Below are 25,447 nucleotides of genomic sequence, written 5' to 3'. Positions count from 1 at the left end.
TATATATATATATATATATATATATATATATATAACTTGAACATCAACCTATGTCTTTTTATTTCAAATTCAGTCCTCTTTGCTCTTAGTCAGAATGCCTCTCACTTATAAGCAAAATAAAATATAGAAATGTAAAGCATTAAGATAAAAAATTAGAAACACTAAAAAAATTATATTGTTGAGAAAATAGATCTCTGTATTATTCCTCCATATTTTTCAAAAATATCCCATTTAAATGAATTCACAGAAACATCTATAGACCAATCATCAATACAGATTAAAATTGAAGTGACAAGTCTTTTTATCATTACTTCTAACAAAAATTTATCCATGCAAGTAATTAATTCAGGTAAAGTCTTTTTTCCACATTCTCATGTGTATATGGGGATTACAAGGTAAACACCCAAGAAGGCTAGGTGCTATAATACATATAATTTGGACTCTTCTCAATCTCCCTGCAACAATTTTAGATGTGGGAGAAATTGAGTTGGGCTTGAAGAAAAGCAAATGTTTTGGTGAGAATTTCTAGTATGTTTAGAATGTCAAAGTATATAGCATAGACTACTATACTACTAAAATATTTTTAAATGAACTCCAATTACTATCTCAAATTATAAAAATATAAAAATTATGTAAGTGGGATTTTTCATAAAAACAAATTATGTTATTCCTATGCTCTATAGAAAGAGAATAAATTAAACATAAAAAATAATTGACAAAAGAATGTATGACCCAGAGGAAAAAAAATAATTTAAGATTTTCTATTGGAATTGCTAGAAAAAGACCACTATTTTATAAAGCTGGAAAATATACGGCTGATTTCCTTTGTGAGCTGTAGAGAGTTTCAGAATATTGTAGTAAGTAATTATTCGTAGAGCAAAGTGGATTTTGACATTCGCTGATGAAATTTTCATCAATACATTCAAAATTGAAGCAAAAATCTGAAAGCCTAAAGTATATGCCTCTGGGAGATGACAAATCACATATCTTAAAAGAAAAAAAAATCCATCTAATCAATTCACCCTCTTATGGAAACAAGCAAAGGAACAGCTTTTATTATCTAAAATTGATCACGGACCAAAATGCTCAGTATTTTGTTTTCTGCTATATTCCACAAAAAGGTAAAATGAAGAAATGCCTGCATAAAGGTTTATAAAGAACAGGTTTATGATAAAATCTTAGCATCATTGTCACTGTACATGTATGTCCAGAAATGTCAAATACATTTCAATATATGTATTTATGACAACAGTTTCTATTTACATGTGGCTAGATAAACTTTGTTATTAAATACATTTTCTTTGAACTATGGCAGGCTGTCTTTTAATATAAAATGAAAAAAAAAACTTTGTATTCCAACATGCAAATGTAAATCTTTAAGGATTATATATTATTATAACTACTACTGATGATGATGATAACAATTTACATGCACACAATTGCATAAGTTTTGAAAATCATTTTACATATGTTACTTACATTACAATCTGTGATTTATGCAATCATAGATTTCAAAACTAGAGGAACATTACAGACAAACAATCCCTTCTTGCATTGCAAAGCAAATGAAGAAATTGAGATTCATAGAAGTTGCAAGTTACCCTAGACCACACAGGAAGTAAATGTCAAAGCCCAGATTTGAACTTGGATCATTAAATTTGGAATCCAATACTCTTTCTACTACATCATCCTGCTGTGTTATCAACATGAGCAGATACAAATAATACTTCTTCTTTAATTTTTACAAGTTTTTCATTCACATTTCCGTTTGATATCTTTCTATTTGCTTAATCAGCCTAATTACTACAAAGATAATGTCCTTTTCAAGAACACCCCCATTTTATAGATTACTGAAGAATATTAAATACTCAAAGTACTATTCTGACTGTGTCTACCCAAGGCACCTAACAAAGCTTTGGGAAGTTAAAATTTGATCAATTAACTCAATTTTATAACAGGGCAACAGCCAATTTGACTGATATTTTCATTGAACTAACCAGTTGTTTGGGTAATTTGTATTTAAAATAGGCTGTTAACTAGTTAGATTCTCATAAACTAAAAGAGGAATGTAGGACCCGAGATCAATTTGGTTTCCTTTACAGAATATATTCCATAATACTCTCATTCCAAAGACAACAAATTCTATTTGATGATGAATATGATAATGACTTAAACATGTGAACAATTACTAATGATCATGTTTCATGGACTGAAATAGAATTCCTATTCAGAGTTTATATGTTTGTTTCCCAAAAAACACTTAAGAAATATAACCAGAATCACTTCACTCTGTCATCCAGAAAGAAGTCTGAATGGATTCCATGTACCAATATTTTAATAAAATGGCAAACCATTGGTTTATTCATTTAGCTTTACCTGAAACTGTATGATCCTTAAGGTCTCTCATTATTTTTATTCTTGCATGAGGAAAGATGTACTGTGCAGGCTTCCCATTCATCTGTGGAATATAAGAATACATGTTACAAAACACATAATCCATTTAAGTAATACTTTCATACACACATACTGTGCATGTATTTATTCCTGGTTAGTTTCATAAAATCTTTCATAAGTCAGTAGAAAATGTATTATCAGATTTGAGGCACAGTTTTGCAAATTACTCACATGATAACAGAGTTGTTTTTGTTATTTTCTGTAATGACATTTTCAATTTTTTTTAGTGTATGACTTTTCCTTGATAATTATAATCTGCCTTCCTTAAATAACACATAATTGTGATAGGTTAATACATTTTTTCCCTGAGATAATGTTGGTTTATAACTGACAATAAAAAATCTATCCCTAAACAACTATTAAGAAAACAATCACAGTGAATTGACAGAAGAAATGAATGTAAGCCTTTACTTGTACTTTTGGTCTGAAAAGATGGGAAAGTGAGATGTTCAGACAAATTTTCTTAATTTTCAAAGTCAGTAAGTAAGATAAATTGGGCTTCTGCTGCTACCTCCCAACTACTAAATATATTCAAGTAATTCCCAAACTTCTATTTTTCTGTATAAACTTCTTTTCTGTGATCTACATGAGCATATCAGGTCTAGATGAAACAAACCTGGGAGTGGTAACTTTCACACTAAATCATACAGCCAGGATTCAAAAAGTTCTTGACAGGCTACTAGAACATTTGGATCACTTTAATAAGATGAAACTTAAAATATAGACATATCAGGGCAGAGAAGAGTTCAAAAAGTCAGCTTCTCAAGCACCATCTCATTGTGACACAATAGGACATCAGTGTGTCAGAAAAGGGGCTGTGCATTTTAGCAGATTACAAGATCAGTGAATCAACACAATGCCATGCCCCCCAAAAGAAGTTAATGTAACCCTGAGTTGCCAAAAGAAAGAACTCCAAGAATCAAAATGTTATGGTTTCAAATAGCATTCTGCTCTTAGTGCCACTGTCTTGGAAGAAAATTGATTTCAGAGAATTTCTAGAGAATGGCAAGCAGAAAGGTGAAAGGGCTAGAATCCCTGTAATAGAGAGAATTTTGTAAGGCAATGGGGATCTTTAGCCCACAGTGGAAAAGACTGGGAGAGGGAGGATGGATAATAGCTATCTTCAAATATTTGAAGATATGAAAGAGGTATTAGATTTTTTCTTACTGACATCAAAGAAAAGAACCAGAAGCAATGGGTAGAAGTTTTGAAGAGACAGATTTAGCCTTGAAGCATAATCTGGGATACTGTAATGTGAAATGGGTTGCCTTAGAGACTGAGGGTTTTCCTTCCAGGAGTTTTCGAACAGTGATTGAAGAACCACTTATTAGTTATTATGTAATTACAGTATCATGTTGTAGTGAAGATTCTTTTGGGGGGGGGAATGAGTTGCATTATATGATCACTGAGTTCTTTTCCCAGTATGAAAAATTCTCTGGTTCTGTAAAAACTCACAGGTCCTACTTGGATGTCCTACTTGCTCTTCAAGATCAATGTGTCCTGAACTGAGGTGATGATCTTTTCAGTTATCTTTCACTCTTCTTTTTCCCTCATGTCTCAAATCCAATCCAATTGTCACCTCAAAAACACTCCAAGATCAATTCCCTTCACTGCCACACAATAAAGGCTCTCTCTACACACTATCTGGATCATTATAACAGATCTCAAAGTCTTCTCATGAACCATATTCTCATCTGTTCTTCATACCATGTCCACACTGTCATGGGAAAGAGATACTATTTCACTTGTCTGCTAAAAAATCTCTATCATGTCTATTTTTGGTTTAGTAAGGCACCAGGGTTTGTTTTTCAGTTGTGTCCAACTCTTTGACCCCATTTGGGGATTTCTTGGCAAAGATACTCAAGTAGGTTGACATTTACTTCTCCAGTTCATTTTATAGATGAGGAAACTGAGCAAAACTGGGGTATGTGACTTGCTCAAAGTCATACAAGTAGTGTCTGAGGCCATATTTCAATTCATGAAGATGATACTTCTTAACTACATATTCAGCCCTCGATCCACTGTGCCATGTAGCTGCCCACAAGGCAGGGTTAGATGGAATTAATTACGATATAAACTTTGAATATAAATTGAAATTTTTGGAGAACCAAGCATCCACAGAGAATCCTCTTACACAAACTTTACACAAGGCATCTTTTTGATACAGGTGAATAGCTTATATGAATCTCTATCTGATGGATGTTAATAATTAGATAATTGCTGCTCCTGGTAATCACACATATAATTCATCACAGATCATACATAGGTCTACAGTTGGAAGGAGACATCTCAGAATCCATCTAGATGATTGCTTAAATTTACAGATGAAAAACTGAAGGCCAGGTTGAATTAGACTACCTATCTTTTCTCTTCAGAGACAGGACTCTTTCTGTTGTACCTTTTCAAGTCTTTTTGAGAAGAGACTTTGAGCTTGAATTTTGTTCCACTCAAATATTAAAAACAAACTGAAACAATGACACAGGCAGGTCTTACATTTATGCAAATTTTAAGTATATTTGAAATATTTGATCTGTTATGGACAATTATCTTCAAAATCCTGCTTGTTTTCTTTTATTATTTCTATCAAAAATGCCCTCAAAACATGCATGGACTATTTTCATAACAGTCTTCTTCTTAGAGAAGAGAAGAGAAAGAAAGCTTACATTTCTCTCTCCTACCCCAACCTGTCTATAACTCTGTTGGAGACAAAGAAAATGGACCTATTTTCAGTTAATTTATTTTTTGTTGATAAAAGCACCATCTCTTCAATTCTTTTGTAATAATACTCTTTTTGAGATGTCTTTTAAAAAAATCAGTCCCTGAGTCTCATTAGAGCAATGTCACTTCTAGCATAATCAGGGCTAGCACTCTTCCTAAATTCTTCTTCTTAAGTGTCATTGTGACTTCTTCACCTTAGTACATTGGGTACTCAGGTGGTAGAGTAGAGATAGTATGGTTCCATTATTATCACTGATGAGCATAGTTCACTGTATCACCATGGCCAAATTCATTAGATTGATGTTTGTTGTACTCTGTGAGGTTTCTTCCATAAACACTCACAAACTGATGACCTGGCTTAGCTGAATTGAGTACCAATCTCCCAGACAGATCACTTTATCCTCAACTGTTTTTCACTGTCTGCTTGCAATTTTCCATCATATGTTATGTATTAAAAATGATCTTACAATGGTATTACTTGTCTACCACAGATCTCTTCTTGTTGAGAGGATTAAGCATTTGATGTCTGTGGTGGCTTCAGGATACTTTCTCATAATTTGGTAATTTCTGCATGTTCATTTCTTTTAAAAATCATTAATTTTGTCTATTTTATTTTTTCCTGGTGAAAGTTCATTTAAACAGGTTGGGACAGAAGTTCTATATTTTAAGATACAAGTCAATTTCACTGTTACATTTTTTCATATCTAGAAGAATCATATATTCTTTTAAAAAAGTTTTATTGAAGCCTTTTGTTTTTATATCACAATCATTCCCAAATATAGTCCTCTACCTTCTTCTGCCCAGTGACCTTTCTCTTGTAAAAAATAGCAAAAATGGAAAGAAATCAGTTAAACAAAACCAACCAACATGAGATTATATAAAAAGCACATGCAACACCCCTGCCCCCATACATTTACAGTCCCCCCCCCCTTGCCTGAGAGAAAGAGAAAAAAAAATTAAGGAAGGAAGGAAGGAAATAAAAAAAGAAGGACATGGCCTAAACTTTTCCAGGGACAAGTTTGACTATTAAAATTATACAGTATTCAGTTATTATACTGTTCTCTTCATTTATATTCTTGTAGTTGTGTATGTTTTCTCTTATTTTATTTCACTCTGCATTAGTTCATACAAGTTTTCTCATGTTTCACTGAATTTGTCAATTCATCATTTCTCATGGTTTCTGGTTCTACTCTTGAAAAAATGTCCATGATCTACAGGCATGAGACATAATTAATCTAGTTAATCTTTTCCATTTTTCTTTTAATCTCAAATCACATTTTCCAATATAATTTCCATTATCCTTGCCTTTGCTCATTTTCACTGGAAAGTCATCATGTTTCATTGTTTATGAAGGCTCAATTTAGAGGTTTGTGTCACCCCTCTTCATCCAGTTTCTCTGCTTCATCCTCTATAATGCACGTTGGGATATAAACTAGAATTATCTTTCTAGTAGTAGGTAGATTTTAACTTATCATGATCACTGCAAGATAAGATGACCTATGAATTGATGTTCTTCATTGCTACTAGGCATAAAGTAAAACCACGTCTATATTTTTCTTTCCTGAAAATAGCTTGTGAATCACTCATACATTTGGTTTCTTTATTCCTTCTCATTTCACTTACAGTGAAACATAGTAAATATCTCTATGTGTGTGATTCATTTTTACCAGTTTTATAAAATCTGGTTTTTGGGCAACAACCCCAGGTTAACAAAATAATTAATGATTTTAGAAAATAATAATAGCTGACATTTACATAGTGCTTTAAGGTTTGCAAATTACTTTTCATATATGATCTCATATGAAAGCTACAAAACATCCATTAATTAGACACTATTATTATCATCATTTAATAGATTGGTAAAAGAGACTAAGAGAAGTTAAGATGTCTTACCCCCCTCCATCCCCCACCCATGGTCCCAATACCAAAAAGGCAGCTTGAAAATTCAGATATTCCTGATTCCAGAGCCCATACTTTAGCTACAGTACTGACCATCTGACTCTTTAGAAAGTCTAAGAGTTGTGTGATTCTTATTACTTTCTACCCTATACCTATTTCACCATATTGGTTCTGATATTATAAATGGGTTATTAATAAGAATAAAGATTTTTTTCTTTTTTCAAATTAACTTTGTGGGTTGAATAGGACACTCCCCTCTTTCCCCCCTGCAGTGTTTATCCTTATGGAGGTAAATCTCTAAATTTTAAGCTTAGATAAGCCCAGGACAGGAGACTACTTTGTATACCTACAGGCTCATACTAAAAATCTTTCATTCTTACTAAAATCAAGCAGTTTCTGCTGAAACAGAAAAACTGTGTAAAAGCAGCAGGGATACCTCAAGGGACTTTTTAAAGTTCCACAGACCCTGGCATTTTACTTTTCACTGAAAAAAGAGACACCAAATTGCATGCAAATACATGAACCCTTCACTTATTCAAGACGTATTCAAAAAGGTATTATTAATAGTGTTATCCATGATATGGTATAGATTTTTCTTAAGATAGAATCAGAAACCCATAAAGCTATTTCAATACTCATTTCTAAGAGACTTGAATATAAGAGCTGAATTGATTGCACCATCTCTGTTTCTACCTGGCCAAATGAATTACCAAAACAAAAACAAGCAAATTAAATACTGCAAACTTCTGTATATTTGATAGAGCTTTGTTCTCTTAACGGTTTAGTAGAATAGGAAGAGATAGGAATATGACATTTATTTTAAAAACAAAACATTGATTTATCAATATGAATGGTTATCTTTCAACCTTATTTTTGGAGTTTCCCTTTAAAAAGATTTGTGTTTTTAAAATAACTACTAGAATAACCTTTTACCATTTAAGTAGTCAGACATTTTATTATTGGCCATTAAAAATTATATTTAAGTACATTGTGAATGCCAAACATGAACTTAGAGCAAGAGGAAGATACACAGACTAGAATGCTTCCCAAGTCAAACAAGAATTGAATCACTTGGGCTGAGACCTAAGGAAAATCATGTAACCCAATTGTGCTTATGTGAATTAATTCCAATCTGAAAAATTGATTCCATTCTGAATGTTAAATATTTGTTGGCTATATTCCATTTAAGGAAAGAGCAAGCTTAAGTAGCTTTCCAAAGACAATGAAACAGAGAAATAAACAATCAACAATAAAATCTTGGGTCCAGGAGTGCTAGATGAAGTCTGCATGGCTAAACATGACATTTGATTGCATAATTAACAACTTTCAGCTTATCGAAATAATTCAGACTAAACCTTCAGTTATTGGCACAGTTAACTTTGTAATTACAAACTTTTTAGTTAACTAAATTATACATACATCACCTAATGGATTACACTTCACTTTGTTAAGGCAGACCTATCAATTGGAAGCTAACTGTGAAGGTCATTTCATATCGTACATCTCCTAATCCGAGTCCTCCCAACTTTGGGGCTGGTGCTCTTACTGAACCACCTAGCTGCCCCTCCTCTTATTTTTTAAATGGGAAAACTGAGTGCCAGAGAGAAAAAATGATTTCTCTAAAATAATAGAGACAGGCGATGAATCTACTGTCTCAGACACAAATTCTGTTCTTTCTACTGTATAAACTTGCCTAACTAACATCCTTCTAGGCCTCAGCTTCCCTAAATATACAACACACATATACATGTATGTATCTGACATGCACATATATAATTAGTATACACATGAATATGCAATACAGATACATAAATACACATGACTATTGTGAGCACATGAAATTTTAAAGTATAAAATGCACCTAATGTACAAGTTTATTATTATTATTATATTAAACTATCTTCTTTCCTTGGCCCTTGCTTAGTATTTCCCTTCTAACCTTAGGATCACAGGATTTAGATATAGAAGTGATGATTCAATTATGCTTAGTGGCACAACACTGTTAATACCGTTGATACCATCATGATATTCAGGAGGCATGGAAAAGATTTTTGTAGACAAACTGCCTGAGATGTAGGGAAATGAAGTAACTTGCCCAAGATCCTATATATGCACTGGAAGCAATTTTGTTGATTTGGTATTCCAGTAATTTCTATTACAATGGAGTTATAGAACATATTGTTGTTCAGTAGCTTCAGTCATGTCCAAACTTTGTGACCCTATATGGATTTTTTTCTTGGCAAAGATGTTGGAATGGTTTGCCATTCCCTTCTCCTGTTCATTTTACACATGAGGAGCCAGAGGCCAGCAGAGCGACCTTCCAGGTTTACAGAGCTGGAAAGTGTCTTAGGATGCATTTGAATTCAGGAAGATGAGTCTTCCTCACTCTAGCCCAAACAGGGATTTGGGAACATATCATTAATATGATGACAAAATTTATATGATAGCATATCAATATTATTCACTTCTTATACATCACTTTTAAGGTAAAAATACTTCATTTTCTTTTAAAGGATCTACCAAAGTCTTGAAATAATCTATTTTTAATATTTTAATTTCCTGAGATTTCATAAACATAAATCTTAGTGGTACAGAAACTTCAAAATAGGAATATTTATCTTTTATTGGTACCAAGATATTGATGTTGCCCTTTAGTATTTAAGAATTAAAACAATGAATGAAACTGAAGAGGATAGTATGTTTTTCCATCTTGCACAGGTTGTTATATATTAAAAAAATTTAAGAAAAAATTTGAAAATATTATGTTAATTCAAAGGAATACTTTGAATCAAAAAATATATTGTACTGCTTTATATTTTTCTGTCATAAAATATTTCAACAAAATAGAAGAATCTAGTGAATTAATTTCCTTTCCTATAATATATTCTCTTTATGGAAGTTTATTTAATGATTCTTCAATATAAGATCTATTTTAATCTTGCCATTAAATTGCTAACAAGTTACATTTTCTCTAAAACCTATTACAAATTCTCTGTTTATTAGAGCAGAATTTTATATGCATAGAGGAATATCAACTGTATATTTAAGATTTATCTAAATAAAGATGCTATATCTATATTTATTAATAAAGCCAAACATTTATGCAATATTTTAAGGTATGAAGAAAGCTTAGGTAAACTTATTTGATTTTTACAACTCTGTGAAATATGTGCTATTATCATTACCTTTATACAGATAAGAAGAGTAAGGCTGAGTTAAATGACTTATCCAGGGTCATAAACCTATCAAGTGTCTGAGAAGAGATTTGAACTCTGGTCTTCTTGACTCCAAGCTGAACACTCTATTTACTGGACCTTATCATTGCCTTACTAGTAAGAATGACACTCATATATTTCATGGGAGATAGATCTACACAATTCATTGTAAATTGTAATTATACATTTTCTCTCATTACCTATATTATATGGGTGAATTAGAGTTGTCTTATAAATTAAAAAAAATTAATGTAGGACTATATACAAACAAATATTGTATATATAGGTTAATGTAATATTTATATTATTAGGGCATTTAAATTTTTGTTTTGTATTTTTCTTTTGTTTTGATTACCTAGACAGGGAAGTGCAAGATTTAAAGGAGAGGTTATATGCAAAAAACATGAATTCTCTCACTGACTAATTTCTTAGAATTATAAAGATCACTAGGAGCAACTCATATCGACAAATACATCATTCTATTTGTCATTACATTCAAAGTGAAGTCAATTCAAATGCCATTTAATTCATATGTTCAGATTGAATTTAGCCTTATTACTTTCCTTAATTTTTGGCACAAAGGAATAAGGAAGAAATAAGGTCCAGAACTTAGATACTGCATAGCTTATGAACAAAAAAAATTAGGAAAATATCACAAAGAGTTGGATATGATTGAACAATATTAAAGAATAAATAACACAGTGGTAAAGAAAAAGTGGGAGAATGAATAAAAATGATGGATTTAGACATCTTTGTTTTACACTTCTTGTAATGAATGTTAAAATGGATTGTGATCAAAGAAATAATGACAAAACATGAAAGAATTGAGCTTTTAACTATCACATTCTTGTTTTTCTTCATCTGTCTGAAATCAATCTTAATTTGGAGCTCATGTTGACTTAAAATTAGAATTGGATAGGATATGCAGGGGCCCATTTTCAAGGTAAGCAATAAATCAAGGAAAACTTTTTTTTTTAATTCATGAAAAGCAAGTTACCCCAGGGGCAGTTAGGTGGCACAGTGAAGAGAATACCAACCCTGGAGTCAGGAGGACCTGAGTTCAAATCCAACTTCGGATAGTTGACATACTTCCTAGCTGTGTGACCTTGGGCAAGTCACTTAACCCCAATTGCCTTGCTTTCCCCCCTCCAAAAAAAAGTTACCTCAAGGAAATAATCTGGTTTAGAATTCTAGAATGATGTTTACTTATTAAATCTATTATATTATGTACATGTCATTGTCATGCAATGTATTATGATGCAATTATCATTATCAATTGCAATCAGATTATTTTAATTTTGGCAGAGTCACATGACTGAGACCATTTAGGTTAGAATTTGATGTTCAAAATGATTTAAAAGTGATAATTTGATGAAGTACTTACTTGTTCTTGATGCTGGCTGAGTGGTCTTGAATGAATCAGTCTTTCTGGCAGTTTCCGATCAAGACCATGTCCATTTTCTAATCGAGTTTCCCTGGGTTTGTCAAACCAATCTGTTTCCTCACGACGTAGATGATAGGCTTTGGAAACCAAGGAAATGTCAAATGTTCCAACCAAGATGAACAGAGTAGAAGACAGGGCAAAAGATGACCCATAATACAAACATGCATTTTAAAAAGTCACTCATGCAGTTGAAATACAATTTTCAGTGCGAGCAAGACAAGCTTTTCAAAAATACCACCACCAATAAAAAAAATCCACTAAAATAGTATACACCTATGGAATAATACAAGAGGACCATGTCACAAGTGTTGAATAATGTTATATTAAAAGTCCCTGTCAAATAATTTCATACACGGAGAAAATCTTAGGGAACACTGTAAGTGTCAAGTTCAATGCAGTGATGGTTTGGGTAGTCTTAATATTTGTTAGACATTTCTACATCCAAAGTAGAAAATTAAAATATGAAATAAAATATTTACAACTTAATTTTGCCTTCTCAAATGTCATAGAGAAGTTTTTGTGTTAACTTTATTCTAAATAAAATATTCTCACTAATCCTATAATGGGGAAAAGGAGTCTACTGCTTCTCTTTTCCTGTATTACCATCTCTTCAATCATTTTTTAGAATTTTATAAAAGATAAAATTCAATTAGTTATATTCTCTATGCTTTTCTTTATAATGCCAATTAAGAGTACCAATTTTTGTGTGCTTTTAAATTATTGGTAAATGTGATAAAATGAAATTTTTGTTTTGTGTATAACTCTTTTTCCCCCTTATAAACATTGCTCATTTTCAGGTTTTCACAGACACAAATAGCATAATTTTGGTAAACATATATGCTTTCAGAGCAAACTGAAAACCTTAGAGGGGGAAAAAAGATGCTCATGTAGGTGGAATGGGGGTCTGATTGAATAAATTCCCCCTAATTATCCTGATTACATATCTCTGCCTTCCAAATAAATTAAATAGTAGCAACCTTCCACATTTAGTTTATTCTGTATCATAACTTTAATGCTGCCAGTGTAAAGCTGTATAAAATAGTTCCTCATATGTAGTCTAAATAGTAAGATCAACACATCATGCTATTCTGAGCTATGAATGATATATTAGTGAGGCAGTGTTCTTGAGATGTTGTCAATGAATATTACATATTACATTCTCCTATGCTATGGGTAACAATATTTGCATCACACTGTTAGCACAAAATATACTAACTACAAAACTTATTTTGCTTTGAAAACTAGGTGGTTGTCATCCCAACGAGGTTCAATTTTGTATTTCTAGTTTATTTTGTATATGTGTGTGAATTTTTACCTTTTCAAATAGAATTATAAGTATCAGGGGGGCAAAAATGTCAAGGAGATGAATTTTAAAATGTTTTTAATTTTAAGCAACTAACAGTGTCTCTACTTTGCTCTTAGCTACAAACCTTTCCCTAAAGCTGAAAAAAGCAGGCCAATGATATTAATTTTCTATTATTTTCTTTCATAAATTTAATGATCAGTTCTTGAATCACTGAGAATCCCATGAAATTTTTATCTCTTTTATTTTGTTTTAGCTTGATATTAATGAGCCAATTAATTCATAAGATATTAATCAATTCCAATAGCTAAAAAAGACATTCAAACCAATCATTTTACTAAATTGACTGATAAGTTTAACTGGTTCCCCTATGAAGACCCATCAAGAACATAAGGAAAAATTCTATACTGCATTGCAGAGGTGGAGTGTCCTCCAAGGAAAAAAGGTGAAATTTTTACAATGATATGCAAACTGATAATTAAATATTGTTTGATGAAAATGAAAAAAAAAAATAAAACAAAAACCAAAATCTCAAGCCATGGGGAGAGAAAAACAAAATAAAAATTGTTACATTATGAGGTCCCAGTCTTGAAATCAAAAGTCTATATAGTAACTATCTGCTGCCCCCAAAAGAGTTTTATCAATTCACTTGGACAACTGGTTAGTTCATTAAGGAAAAAATCAGTCATACCCTTTAATCCATGGGATGCTTTTAAAAATAATTTTTGTATATCGTGTTATTATTTCCAATGGAAACATTTTCATTTTAGTATATTTTAGCTTTCAAAATGGTAAGATTTATATATCTATAATTTGCAAGTGTTTTGTTTAGTTGTTTATTAATTTTATTATACACACTGAATATATAGAATGCAGACAGCTTCAAAACAACTTCATTTAATGAAACGTGATTATATGAACTACTTTTAAATGTTTTTTTCTTAATCCAAAAAAATTGCTTTAGAGCTCTTATTTGTCTCATCAAATGTTTTATAATTTTTTTTTCAATTTAGTAAAAGTAAATTCCTGCTTTAATTATTCTTTTTACCCTCAGAAATGTGAGTGCCCTTTCAACAGATGCTCAAGGAATAAATGAAAGACATTAAATAAGTATTTTTTTAATTAACACAAATAAAAACTTATATCTTTACTTAAAGCATTAAAGTACTTGGAGAATATCAAATTCCTAAAAAAAACATCCATGAAATGGTTTAAGAAATGAACTGCTTTAAATAGCATATGGAAATAAATCTAAAACAATTTACAATGATACATTGGATATTTTCACAAGCAGAGCATTTATCAAAGGAAATTATATAGTAGTGTTTCAATTTTTTATTATTATTTTGACTTTTGGTGTGATTCTCTTTTGTTTCTTTGGAGTAAAATAACATGTCCTTTGGGCCCAAAGTGAGGCAAAAATTCTAATTTTGCTATTTCCACAGAAGTAAATAATGGATAGAAAAGGCAAATTCTCATGTAAATCATCAGAAAACTTTCTTTTTGTGTATTTACATCAACTGAATCTTTGCTCTAATGTTTAGCATATCACAATACTTGAGTTAAAAATTGACAATGCTCCTTTTCTCCTCATTCTACTGTGACATTTGACATTTTAAACCAAAGTTTTTCATCTGCTTTTTGTGACATAATTTTATTCTTTTCCTGGTCTGTGGTCATTTCTTTGGTGTCTTATTTTTGTTCCCCTTTTTAAAAAGCCACACCCAAACATGAACATACTTTAAAACCTCAGTCTTTGAATTTCTATTTTTCTCTTTTCTTCATACCCTCGGGCATTGTTTCTCACAGTATGTCCTTTACGCTGAATCTCAAATTGACTACACCTCTTGCCTCAACATTTCAATTGTAATCTAGTACTGTAATTCTTCTTATATATAAGTAAGACATTCCCTTTAGAGTTCTTTAGTTCCCCGAGTTTTACATAGGAGATTTAATCTTCCTTGAACTTGAGCTATGACAGCTAACTGCAACTAAGAAGTTTTACAAAAGCACAACCACATCAGAATTCAATTTGGAATGTCAGGGTGGCCTAAACTCTAATTTTCTCTAATAATAAGAGTCCCTCCATCACTCCCTCTCATGCTACTATTAACATAAGTTCACCCTATCTCCTATATCTATAAAGACTATTTCTTTATAATCTGTTCTCATCCTCCTAGTTTAAGACCCCATCAATTCTACTTTCTTTTGAAATCTTAGCTCAATTTACTTCATTTCTTTGTTTTCTGCTGCATCTTGTCCCATTAGTATACTCTTTGATTGTGGCCAAAATTCTCTTTACCCTCAAATATTCCTCATTTCCTTCTACTTCTTGGATGAAATTTGGATTTCCTCCAAGTGTAATACTATGATGAAATGAACATCTCTTTCTCAGTCAAACTTTACATTCAAATTAGGTCATTCCAAAATGAAAGAAAGCATTGCTTTGTGCCTTACTCCACACTACTACTACTATTTTACAAATAATATCCAATTACTGACTTTTGTTTTTATGTTATAAATGATTTGATACACCCCTATGTTTTTCAAGACCACTGAGTCATCATTAACTCTTGATGCAATTCCATTAATTTTAATTTGTTGTAATCCATTAACGTACCAATCTCTACAACATAATATCTTCTATTTCAGAGGCTGACACATATGTGACATTTTTCCCCCTCTTGCCTGTATTCTGTTATTTTCTTCACCAACTTCAACATCCAGCCTGACAACACTTCTGACACCTATCCTTCAAAGTTCAATCATCTCCTTATATAAAATTATTCTCAACTTCCTCCTCCCTTAAACTCATTCATTACCAGAATGGATAACAAACAACTGAAACATTTATACCTACAAATTCCCATTGTTTCTTAATTTCAAAACCTTTGGACATATCCTTCTCTCCCCATTCTCACTTCCACCATCACAAACAAGGTCTTTATCATCTCATATATGGATTACTACAGATCTTCTAGATTATCATGGCACTCCTTCTCTTTACCCTTTCTGACTCTTAACTCATCTCTACTGCATTTCCTAAAAACATCACATTTATCAAGGATTTATAATTTAAATCAAATCATCTGAAAATTTTAGGTAAGGCTTGCAAGGACTTTTAGGATCTTGTCTAATCCATTCAACTTCATTTTTTTAGCACTCCTCAGCTCTAATAAGGCCATTCTCCTTAATGCTTCCTACAGATATGCTGAATTGCATTCCATGTATCTTACTTATGTTGCTCTTTTTTTTGGTTAAATTAGAAATGACCTATCTTTTTCAGAATTGGTGACTTGAAATCTATGCATATTTATATCCTACCAATATTACAAGAACTATTTCACATGTACATCCTTGAAAAAGAAGCATTTTTCTTGGTTATTCCATTCCACACTAGTCTCTTCCTGGCTTCTCTATATTCCTTTATCATATATCATCCATATTAGGAAGTTTGAGAATTTATTATGATCTACTTTTTCTCTTGTCTCATGGATTTCTGTCATTCCTTCATTATGAGTTTGTAAACTCCTTGCAGGCAAAGATCATATCTTGTGTTTACTTGGTATACTTCATAGTTACTATACAGTGTTAAACACATAGTAGGCACAAGATTTTGTCTATCTTCTTGTAAATGTGGGGTGTTTGTTTTCCTGTTTCAACATATCTCTATTTTAAAACAAATAAATAGAAATGTATTGACACTTCATGAAATAATTTTTTACCCTTAAGGCCATAACATTTCTAACAAAGTCACTCTATACATTAGAGTCAGTTTCTCAACACAAATATCCTGCCCTCGCTCCATTTTTTAGTGCATGTCCTCAAAATGGAATAAAAGGGATCCTCAACTAGATATACCTGTTCTCTAATTTCTTTGCACAACAGAGAATGGGAATCTATATTCTTCAGACAGTGGTCCTCCTTGTGTTTTTATAAACATTCTAAGCCTGAAGCCAAAAAAAAAAAAATAGGCTATTGTTCTCAATTTCTAAAATGCAAAATTACTACAAAATGGATTTGCCTAAAAATTAAAGCTACTGAGGCAAATAGGAAATCAATAAATATTTCTCATAAAGATAACTCTTAGGTATGTTCTTAGGTATTCCAAATTCAGGTCGCATTGATCTCTTTTGTCTCCCGTATTTTAGATGTTACATCTTTTAAATAGGTCATATCCCCAGTTTAAGTTGTCTAACATTTTTTTTAAATATCCCTTTTGAGTAGAAAATTTATTTTACATTGGAATGGATTTTTATTTGAATAAGTGAAAAGGAGGACTTTTTTTCAGTAGCTTATATATCTGTATGTTTGAAATACTTATCTTGATGCACAGTTCATAATTATGTGCTTACTGGCCTTGGGGAAGTGTTCCCTACCTCATCTTCATAAATGTGAATAAAAACATCCTGAGCATAATGTATATATGTGTGTTCATATACATTGAGAGAGATACACACACATATGTATGTATACATACATGGGAAATCCATTTTAAATTGCTTTAATACTTATGGAATATTCTAAATTGATAACTTTTGGAAACATGCTTATCTAATTTCTAAATTCAGGGACCTATTTGTTTATTCAGTCCTTGACTTCTATGACTCTGCAGTAGCATCTTAGCTATCTGACATTTTTTAACCTCATGGGTCCCTGGACACTGTACTACCATTTTTCTCCATCTGTTTTTCTTAATGATTCAGATTGCTGACCAATAAAAATCCCACCCTCTTTCTCTAACATTTGAATGTACATTATCTACCACAACCTTAATCCTCTTTTACCAATTTTAATTCCCATTACTCCTCCATCTCATATGCTTATTCTGTAACCAAAATGAAATGCTCATTGGTAATAATATATGCCTTAAATTTCCTATTTCCACCTCTTTGGTTATAATAGCTGCTAAAGTCAACAATATTCTTTCCTTTCATATCAATCTGATATCCTACCTGTCCTTTAAGGCCCAGCTTATGATTGATGATCTTGAAGCATTTGATCATAAGTGGAATGACCCTCTTGGTGCTCTGAACTCCTAAATATTCCACTATTTGTTACATTTTTTTCTTGTTTTATAGATATGTTTGTGTCTTACTTTAGTTTTATGACTAGACTGTAAATTCCTTGAAGGATGAAAACATTTATTATGTATTTCTTATACTGTTTCTCATAATGCCATGGATATAACAGGTACTCAATAAAATTAGTGAATAAATTAATTGGTGAATTATTACAAAATTTAACAAAAAATATTTATGTATACATGAGAGAAACAGTAGCAGCATTTAGAGGATAATCCTTCTAATTATGATAAGAATACATTTTATTATATTGAAACCTATCCCTCCCCATGGTCCTCATTAGAAGTCCCTAATACATTTTTTACAATCTATGCTTTGCCTTGTGATGGACCAATTTTAGCTCTAATAATTTACTAAAACAAAGAAATTTGTTATGATATGTAATTATGAAGAAAAAATACAAACTATACCCAGTGATCCATTGTTGGATTAAACAAGCTACAAAAATATTTATTCGTTTATCCAAATCATCTTCTCCATTTGCCTCCCAACTTATCTCAGCACAAGCTCTTCTCTCTTTTATTCTTTGTTTCTACTACTAACATCTCAAGAAAAAAAAAACTTTTAACAATTGAAATAAATTAATCCATTGCCTATTTTTGAGCATGGCTTGAATTCATTTGTAAGATGAACTATTCTGATGATATTTATATATATATTTATGGAAAAATAAGTTTGTTTTCTAGGTTGCCTCTATAAAGTTATGGGAAAAAATAAATAAAACAAAGAGTGATTTAATTTCACTTGAGTCCTTATGATAGCTCCATTTGAAAATGAACCAATATATTTGAATACTCTCTTGCTAATGGTGAACCAAAGTCAGAGAGATTAACTTTATTTTCAGATCCTATCCAATTCTGTTTGGCTCACTTAAATCTACAACTTACACATTTACATTTTCTGACTGTTTAGATGATTTGATAAATTTAGTAAAAAATAAATCAAAAGGAACTTCAATAATAAAAGAAAAAGAGAAAATAAAATGAAATATAGAAACCTAGATAAGAAAAAAAATAGTTTTACTTGAAGTATCACTATAGGCATGACATACATCTAATCAGAATGCATCAAAAGCTGAAACCTAGTGATGTAGTAGATCTGAAAAGGTTTGTGTTCTTTAAATGACAAAAATAATTAATATGTGATCTTAAATTAATTTGCCTGTGATAGATATTTGACATTTTAATTATCAATTTCATGAAATACATAAAACAAAAACATCCCCAAACTATTTTTACTTTTGGACCAATTTTTCTTCCCTCAGACTGCACTATACTCATTAGAAAGAAAATTTGCCTCTTTACCATCATGTAAAATGAACCAAGATCATATTATTTCCATTAACAACAATTCTGGTTTATGGAAAGGAATGATATGTAACTCTGTCAACTTGGTAATGAGATGTGACTACTCCAATATTAGGGCACTGTATGAGGCACACAGTTTGTGTTTCACCCATCATCACTAAACTTTATTACACTTTTAAAAACAGCATTAATCTGCAGTAATTTTGTGATCCTGTAATATAACTTTATTATAGTGTAAAAGATCTTGGTTTAAAGACCTTCTCCTTTACTTACCTTATATTTCATAATGAAAGACTCTTTTCAAGTTAGGGTGGTCATAGCCATTGCATTATGCAACGTAGAAAAAACATATATGAATTAACCACTTTAAGAATTTATTCAAGGAATATAGAATCTTGGAAACTCGAAAAAACAACTTTAAAGAGTATATCTTCATATATAGGCTTTACAAAAAAATGAGTTCAAAAAAAGAACTAACAGCAAATCTTTGATTTGGTCAAATACTGTATTTTCCACTTTTCAATAGGTTCTTTTAGTACCTGTAGATAAGCCCTTAATATACTGATGTTGTAATTTGGAAAGGAAAATGTAGCTTCACATATTGTGAAACAAAAATGAATTCTGTGAGGTAATAGGAAAAATGTTTTCCATTTCATATTACAATACAATAGCTAATATTTTTAAAAGCAAAACGAGACACTGATTAATAGAAATATTTTGCTAATTGGAAAGTATAAATTAATCATGAAAGAAAACTTATACCATTTCATGTCATGCACATTTATCTATGGAGATAATTATATTTACAAGGAGTAAAAGACATGCATTTTTATTTTATGACACATTAACACAACATGAAAAGTTATAGCAAGCATTTATTATTTTTACAATTTCCCTGTTTCATTGAATGTCCAAGTGATTTTCGTTAACTTGTTCTACTTTATAATTTAAACAAATTTCATGTTAAATCTTACATGTTTCTTGAATTGTTGTAATCAATACATTTTATCTATTTTGAAAATGTTTACTCTCAGATTGATGACCTCTTTTAACAGTTTAGACAACCACAACAAATAATCATTTCATATACTTAATACTTCCTTATCACATGAAAAATCAACAATTCAGTCTTTCATAAGCTTTGTATAAATAATGCCACATAGTTGTATATTAGAAATATCTACATGTTTGACATCATGTAAACAAAACATTCCAAGATGTCTGACTGAATTTTTGGTATTTCATTGACCTATTTTGTTGACAAGTAGACAGAGTCTTTGGGTATTATTTAGCTTAATAAAATGCTATGTTATATTCATTATTCATAATACTTCATTTTATTAATTACCTTAAATGAATAAGTTACTCTGATAACAGTGCTATCTTCATATTAAATGGTTGTTGAAGAATAATCTTACCTTCTAAGTTAACAACAATTTAAAAATAATGCTTACTTAAAAATTCTGCAAAAATATTAAAAGCTGTAGACATATAATGCCATTAACTCTAGCTGATTTTATCAATTCATTCAAACAACAATTACATGAATGGAAAAAATCAGTCAAATGGACTCTGTAACTCTACTGACTGGTCCATAAAATAAAAATGTTTGATCTGGTGGCCCTCTATAGACCAAGAGAGATAAAATTTTATTATTATATAAATTTTTCTAAAAGCAATAATTAAATGATTCCCCAGACCTTATGAATTCTGAAGTTGCTTTCACGTCTAAGTTCTATGATTCTAACTATTTAAATTCAAAAGGAATGTAAAATTATCACTAATTGTTTCAGTCTTATTAACCTTTAAATATGTTTTTTTGAATGACAAGATAGGAACTAATAAAACTGCAGAGCGTAAAATTCAGCAGGGACCGACTACTAGGTCTAAGACTTATTAATTTAACAAAACAAACTGAAGGAAATTGATCATGGTCATCTTTAGAAAAAAAAAGTTGAAGTTAATTTCAGGGACTAAAGTTCCATCTATGATTGTAAGGGACAGCCATGTTTTATTTAAAAGTAACTATTTGATGATGACTTTAGATAAGGGGATAACAGAACATATGCAAAGAAATCAAGGGGAAACCAGAACAGGAAGAGAAATATCAACATCAACAACAACAAAAGAATGAAAATAAAACATGCTTTCAAATCTACACATGATACAGACTCTCCTTTTACAAAAAATAAAATTAAAATAAATATACAAACAACACACCAAGAAAACAGGAAGAATAAGTCCTTGGAGAAGGACGATTAGACATGCAGAGAAATGAGGATCTGTGTTTTGATAGGAATGTAACAGCTTGGGGCCTAGTTTACCTTCACTGTCTGACATGGCATGTTGGAAGTCATCCATGATGAATGCTATATCCCGATCATAGCCTCGAGTCCGTGACTCTTCTCTCATATGCTGCTGAACCTCAGGCAATGAATGACTTGACCCAAATTGATCTCTGGTATCAGCAGATATTGGTGGCAGTGGTCCAGCTGCAGCTCTTGCCATTCCCATAGGTTGGCCAACAGGGCTCAAGGGACTTTCTTCTTCTGAGTTCTGAGCAACAATTGGTATTCTTCCTCTGCTCTGGCTAATAGGCAGACTTGTTGGTTTAGTTCTGCCAGAGGGTGTCACATGACTAAAAGAAACATCTAATGCTTCAGCTTCTTGAGCCTTCAGTCTTAAAGAAGAGCTTGATGAATCTCTCTTTATGGATAAATCAAGTCCATAGACAGAGGATGGTCGAGAAGAAGGCCTTGATCTAGTACCACTACCGTAAGGCTTGTCTGCCTCATCCTGTAATGCTGACCGGATTGTGGAACCCAAGGTGCCCAAGCCTGTTCCAAGGGATGAAGTGAGGGATGATCCTATGAATTTTTGTTGGTCTGTGATATTTTTCCTAAGGCCAAATGTAATATCATCCTGAAGAAGTCTTGCCCTGGAGGAAATGCCTCCAACTGATGGAGAGCTAGAAGTCATATAACTTGAATAATCAGGTTCAAGGTCTCTGCTTTCTTGAATTGGTGAAAATTTTGACATTTTGGGGTCAATTAGTGATTTTTTATGCTTTGCCTGCTTTTGATAAAGGATTGCTGCTGGAAGTTGTTTTGCTGCCTGTTTTTCAAGTGTCAGTCTACTAATGCTATATTTCTCTGATTTGGGGAAATGCCTATAGCTAGTATCTGCATGGTAATAATGGGAAAGACCAGCAAGATGATCTAAACTTTCAGCACCACGACGGAATTCCTGCTTGATCTGGTGTTTGAGAAGTTTCAACTCATAAGGATCGTCCATTGGGTCTTCATCTGCTTTCACGTAGGAATGCAGTCTAGAAGAAGTCTGTAAAGGTGCCAGAAAATCTGTAACTTCTTGGGTTCTGCGTGTCTCTGTTGTTTGAAGTAGGCGGTCAGTTTTTGTCAAATCCTTCTCATGAAGGCTAAATGCAGTGCTCAGTGCTGTTGTTCCTTTAGTAAGCTCACCAATATCATCAATTAAGAGATAATTCCGTGGTGTGTGGTGCTCTATATCTGCATAGAAAGAATCTGCCGATATGCTTGAAATTGGACTGCCTACTATGCTACTTCTTTCCTCTAAACCTATTCTTAAGTCTAAACTATTATACTTACTACCAAGGTGGGAAACTGCATAAGTATTCTCAGTGGAAACAGGTGCTATCATCAGGGGTTGGTTGCGAATGACCTCATAATTAGATGTTATTTTAGGCTCCAAGTACAATGTCGACTGCCGTGGCTTTTGCTGTATCACCATCATCTGTGATGGGAGTTGATATGAGGGCTGTGGAGTTGGTGGAGGCTGTGTTTGTGGAGTGAAGGACATTGTCGCCACGGTTTGGAAGGTAGGCTGGGTCTGATAAGGGGAAACCTGCTGATGGTATAAAGGTTGCTGCTGGTAAGGAGACTGTTGGGTATACTGAGTGGGTGCTTGAGTAGGAAGAGCAGGGGAGGAGAACTGGTACTGGGTATAAGGACTTGTCGGGGGAACTAGCTGAGATTCTGGCTGTGTTTGTGGTGGCATAAATTGGTTAAATTCAGTTTGGGGTGCAGTCCTTGGTCTTTCCAAACCGTGCTGACTTTCTATCCGAGTGGGCCTAGTGCTACTAACTTCACTATCTGACATATAATCCCGGTCCTCAGCTACTCCCTGGAGATAGGCTCGCTCTCTCTTTTCTCTCTCCTTTAATAGGGCTTCTTTTCTTCTGTTGATTCCCATTTCCAAGTACCGTAACTTTGCATCTATCTCTTTCTCTTCCTCATCCAGTTCAGCTTGCTTCTTCCTGAGCTTTGCTGATTCCCTTTCCACAAGGTCAAGTTCTCTATCTATATCCTGAAGGATTTTGGCTCTTGCCATGGTATTAGTTCTGCAGATTCTTCTTCGGGACACGGAACCCATGGTGCTGTATGCTGATGGGGTCCCTGAGGAAGTTTCTTCAGGAGGTGGATTTGGTAGAGTCCTCTTTACTTTCTTCTGGGAGCCAGAAGCTGTCATAGTCTGAGAACCTTTGGTCTATAGTTTAAAAGAAAAGGAGAATAGATCAGAGAAGTGGAGAAAAAATTAACTGCTATTTAAAAAAATTCCCTCTTTTATTTGACAGCTATAACTATAATAATCAAATTCTATATTCTTTATCTGGTTTCCTCATTCTACTCCATTTATCTCTATTTTCATCAAATTCAACTAATTGAAGCATGATACTCATTTTTATGTCTTTGAGTGTGGATATGCATCTTTATATTATCTGCAAAATTAAAATGTTATCATCCTGTGAAGTTTATGTAGATTTCATTTTTAAAGGTGATATTTATAATATTTAAAAGGCAATATTTATAATATTTAAATTAAAGATATACATATGTATATATACATCTTAAATATTCAAGATGTTAAATATTGTTGTTAACCATTCTGAATTTTAAACTTTAGTGAAAAAGCAAGTTCATCACTCAAAATAGGCATTAATTTGAAATGGCGAAAATAAATTTAGAATGCTATATTTAGTTTAAGCTCTCAGGTAATAAGATCCTGCTAAATGAATAGTTCAGAGCCTAAAAACACATGAGCTAATAGAGATTCCTTTTTAACAAAAGTATTGAAATGAGTGTAATAATAGCATCTCATATTTATTAACCAATCTAGGATTTCCAAGTGCTTTATAATGATATCATTTAATCTTCTGGACAATCCTTAGAGGCATGCAATATAGTGCTTATTATCCCCAGTTTATAGATGAATCAGGTCTCAGAGACAGTAAATGATTTATCCAAGACTATACAATCAGTAAGTGGAAGGAAACCTAGTGAGGAGCAGCTGGGTGGCACAGTGGATAGAATACTGAGCTTGGAATCAGGAAAACTAATCTTCCTGAGTACAAATCTGACCACAGACATTTCCTAGCTATGTGAACATGGATAAGTCACCTAATTGCATTTGCTTTATTTTCTTCATTTGTAAAATTAGCTGGAGAAAGAAATGGAAAACCACTCTTTGCCAACTTTTGCCAAAAAGCAACTTTGCCCAAAAATCCCCAGAGTCATGAAGAGTCAGAGATGGCAGAACATCAATAGTACTCGAAGCCTGAGGTCAGGGCTCCATCACCTCCTTTTTTCCATCTGATAAGTCAATGGTTAGCCTGAATGTTTATGAAGCTTTTCTTGGGAAGATATTCCTATCCTAGTGGTTTTTATATTTGCATATTGCAGCTATCCTAAGGAACATGAGTTGCTATATATAAAACTTTAATTAGGAATATTTGAAATAACAAAATTAATGAATACTGAAACAGGGAAAGGGAGAGGAAGACTAAACAATAAGGAAGAGACTGAAGGGGACTGGAAGAATAGGTAATTATAAACTGCAATACATGGCGGTGTAATCACATGAGAAACAAATGACCCTCAGGCTAAATTCTACTTTCCAAAATTACTTAAGCCAACATTCTATACTGGCGATTCAGCTACATACACTGGCAAATGAAAAAGTGAAGAGATGTTACTCATGATATGTCA

The 25,447-nt window shown here is 32.3% G+C and overlaps 1 protein-coding gene across 1 annotated transcript in view; it reads right to left on the bottom strand.

Annotated features, from left to right (window-relative positions):
* Positions 1 to 25,447, bottom strand: part of LOC138176022 (protein piccolo-like) — a 591,004-nt gene that overhangs the window by 214,130 nt on the left and 351,427 nt on the right. The window contains exons 7-9 of the mRNA XM_069106747.1: positions 21,749 to 23,948; positions 11,671 to 11,807; positions 2,377 to 2,458 (exon numbers count right to left, since the gene is read on the bottom strand). Of these exons, the coding sequence (XP_068962848.1) occupies positions 2,377 to 2,458; positions 11,671 to 11,807; positions 21,749 to 23,948 (2,419 nt within the window). The remainder of the gene's footprint in view (positions 1 to 2,376; positions 2,459 to 11,670; positions 11,808 to 21,748; positions 23,949 to 25,447) is intronic.

Source organism: Petaurus breviceps, unplaced genomic scaffold, assembly GCF_028583685.1.
Source record: "Petaurus breviceps papuanus isolate PSGF00001 unplaced genomic scaffold, PetGlider_PUasm1.0 80, whole genome shotgun sequence".
NCBI classification, from domain to species: Eukaryota; Metazoa; Chordata; class Mammalia; order Diprotodontia; family Petauridae; genus Petaurus; species Petaurus breviceps.
This window is presented reverse-complemented; position numbering and strand designations above follow the sequence as displayed.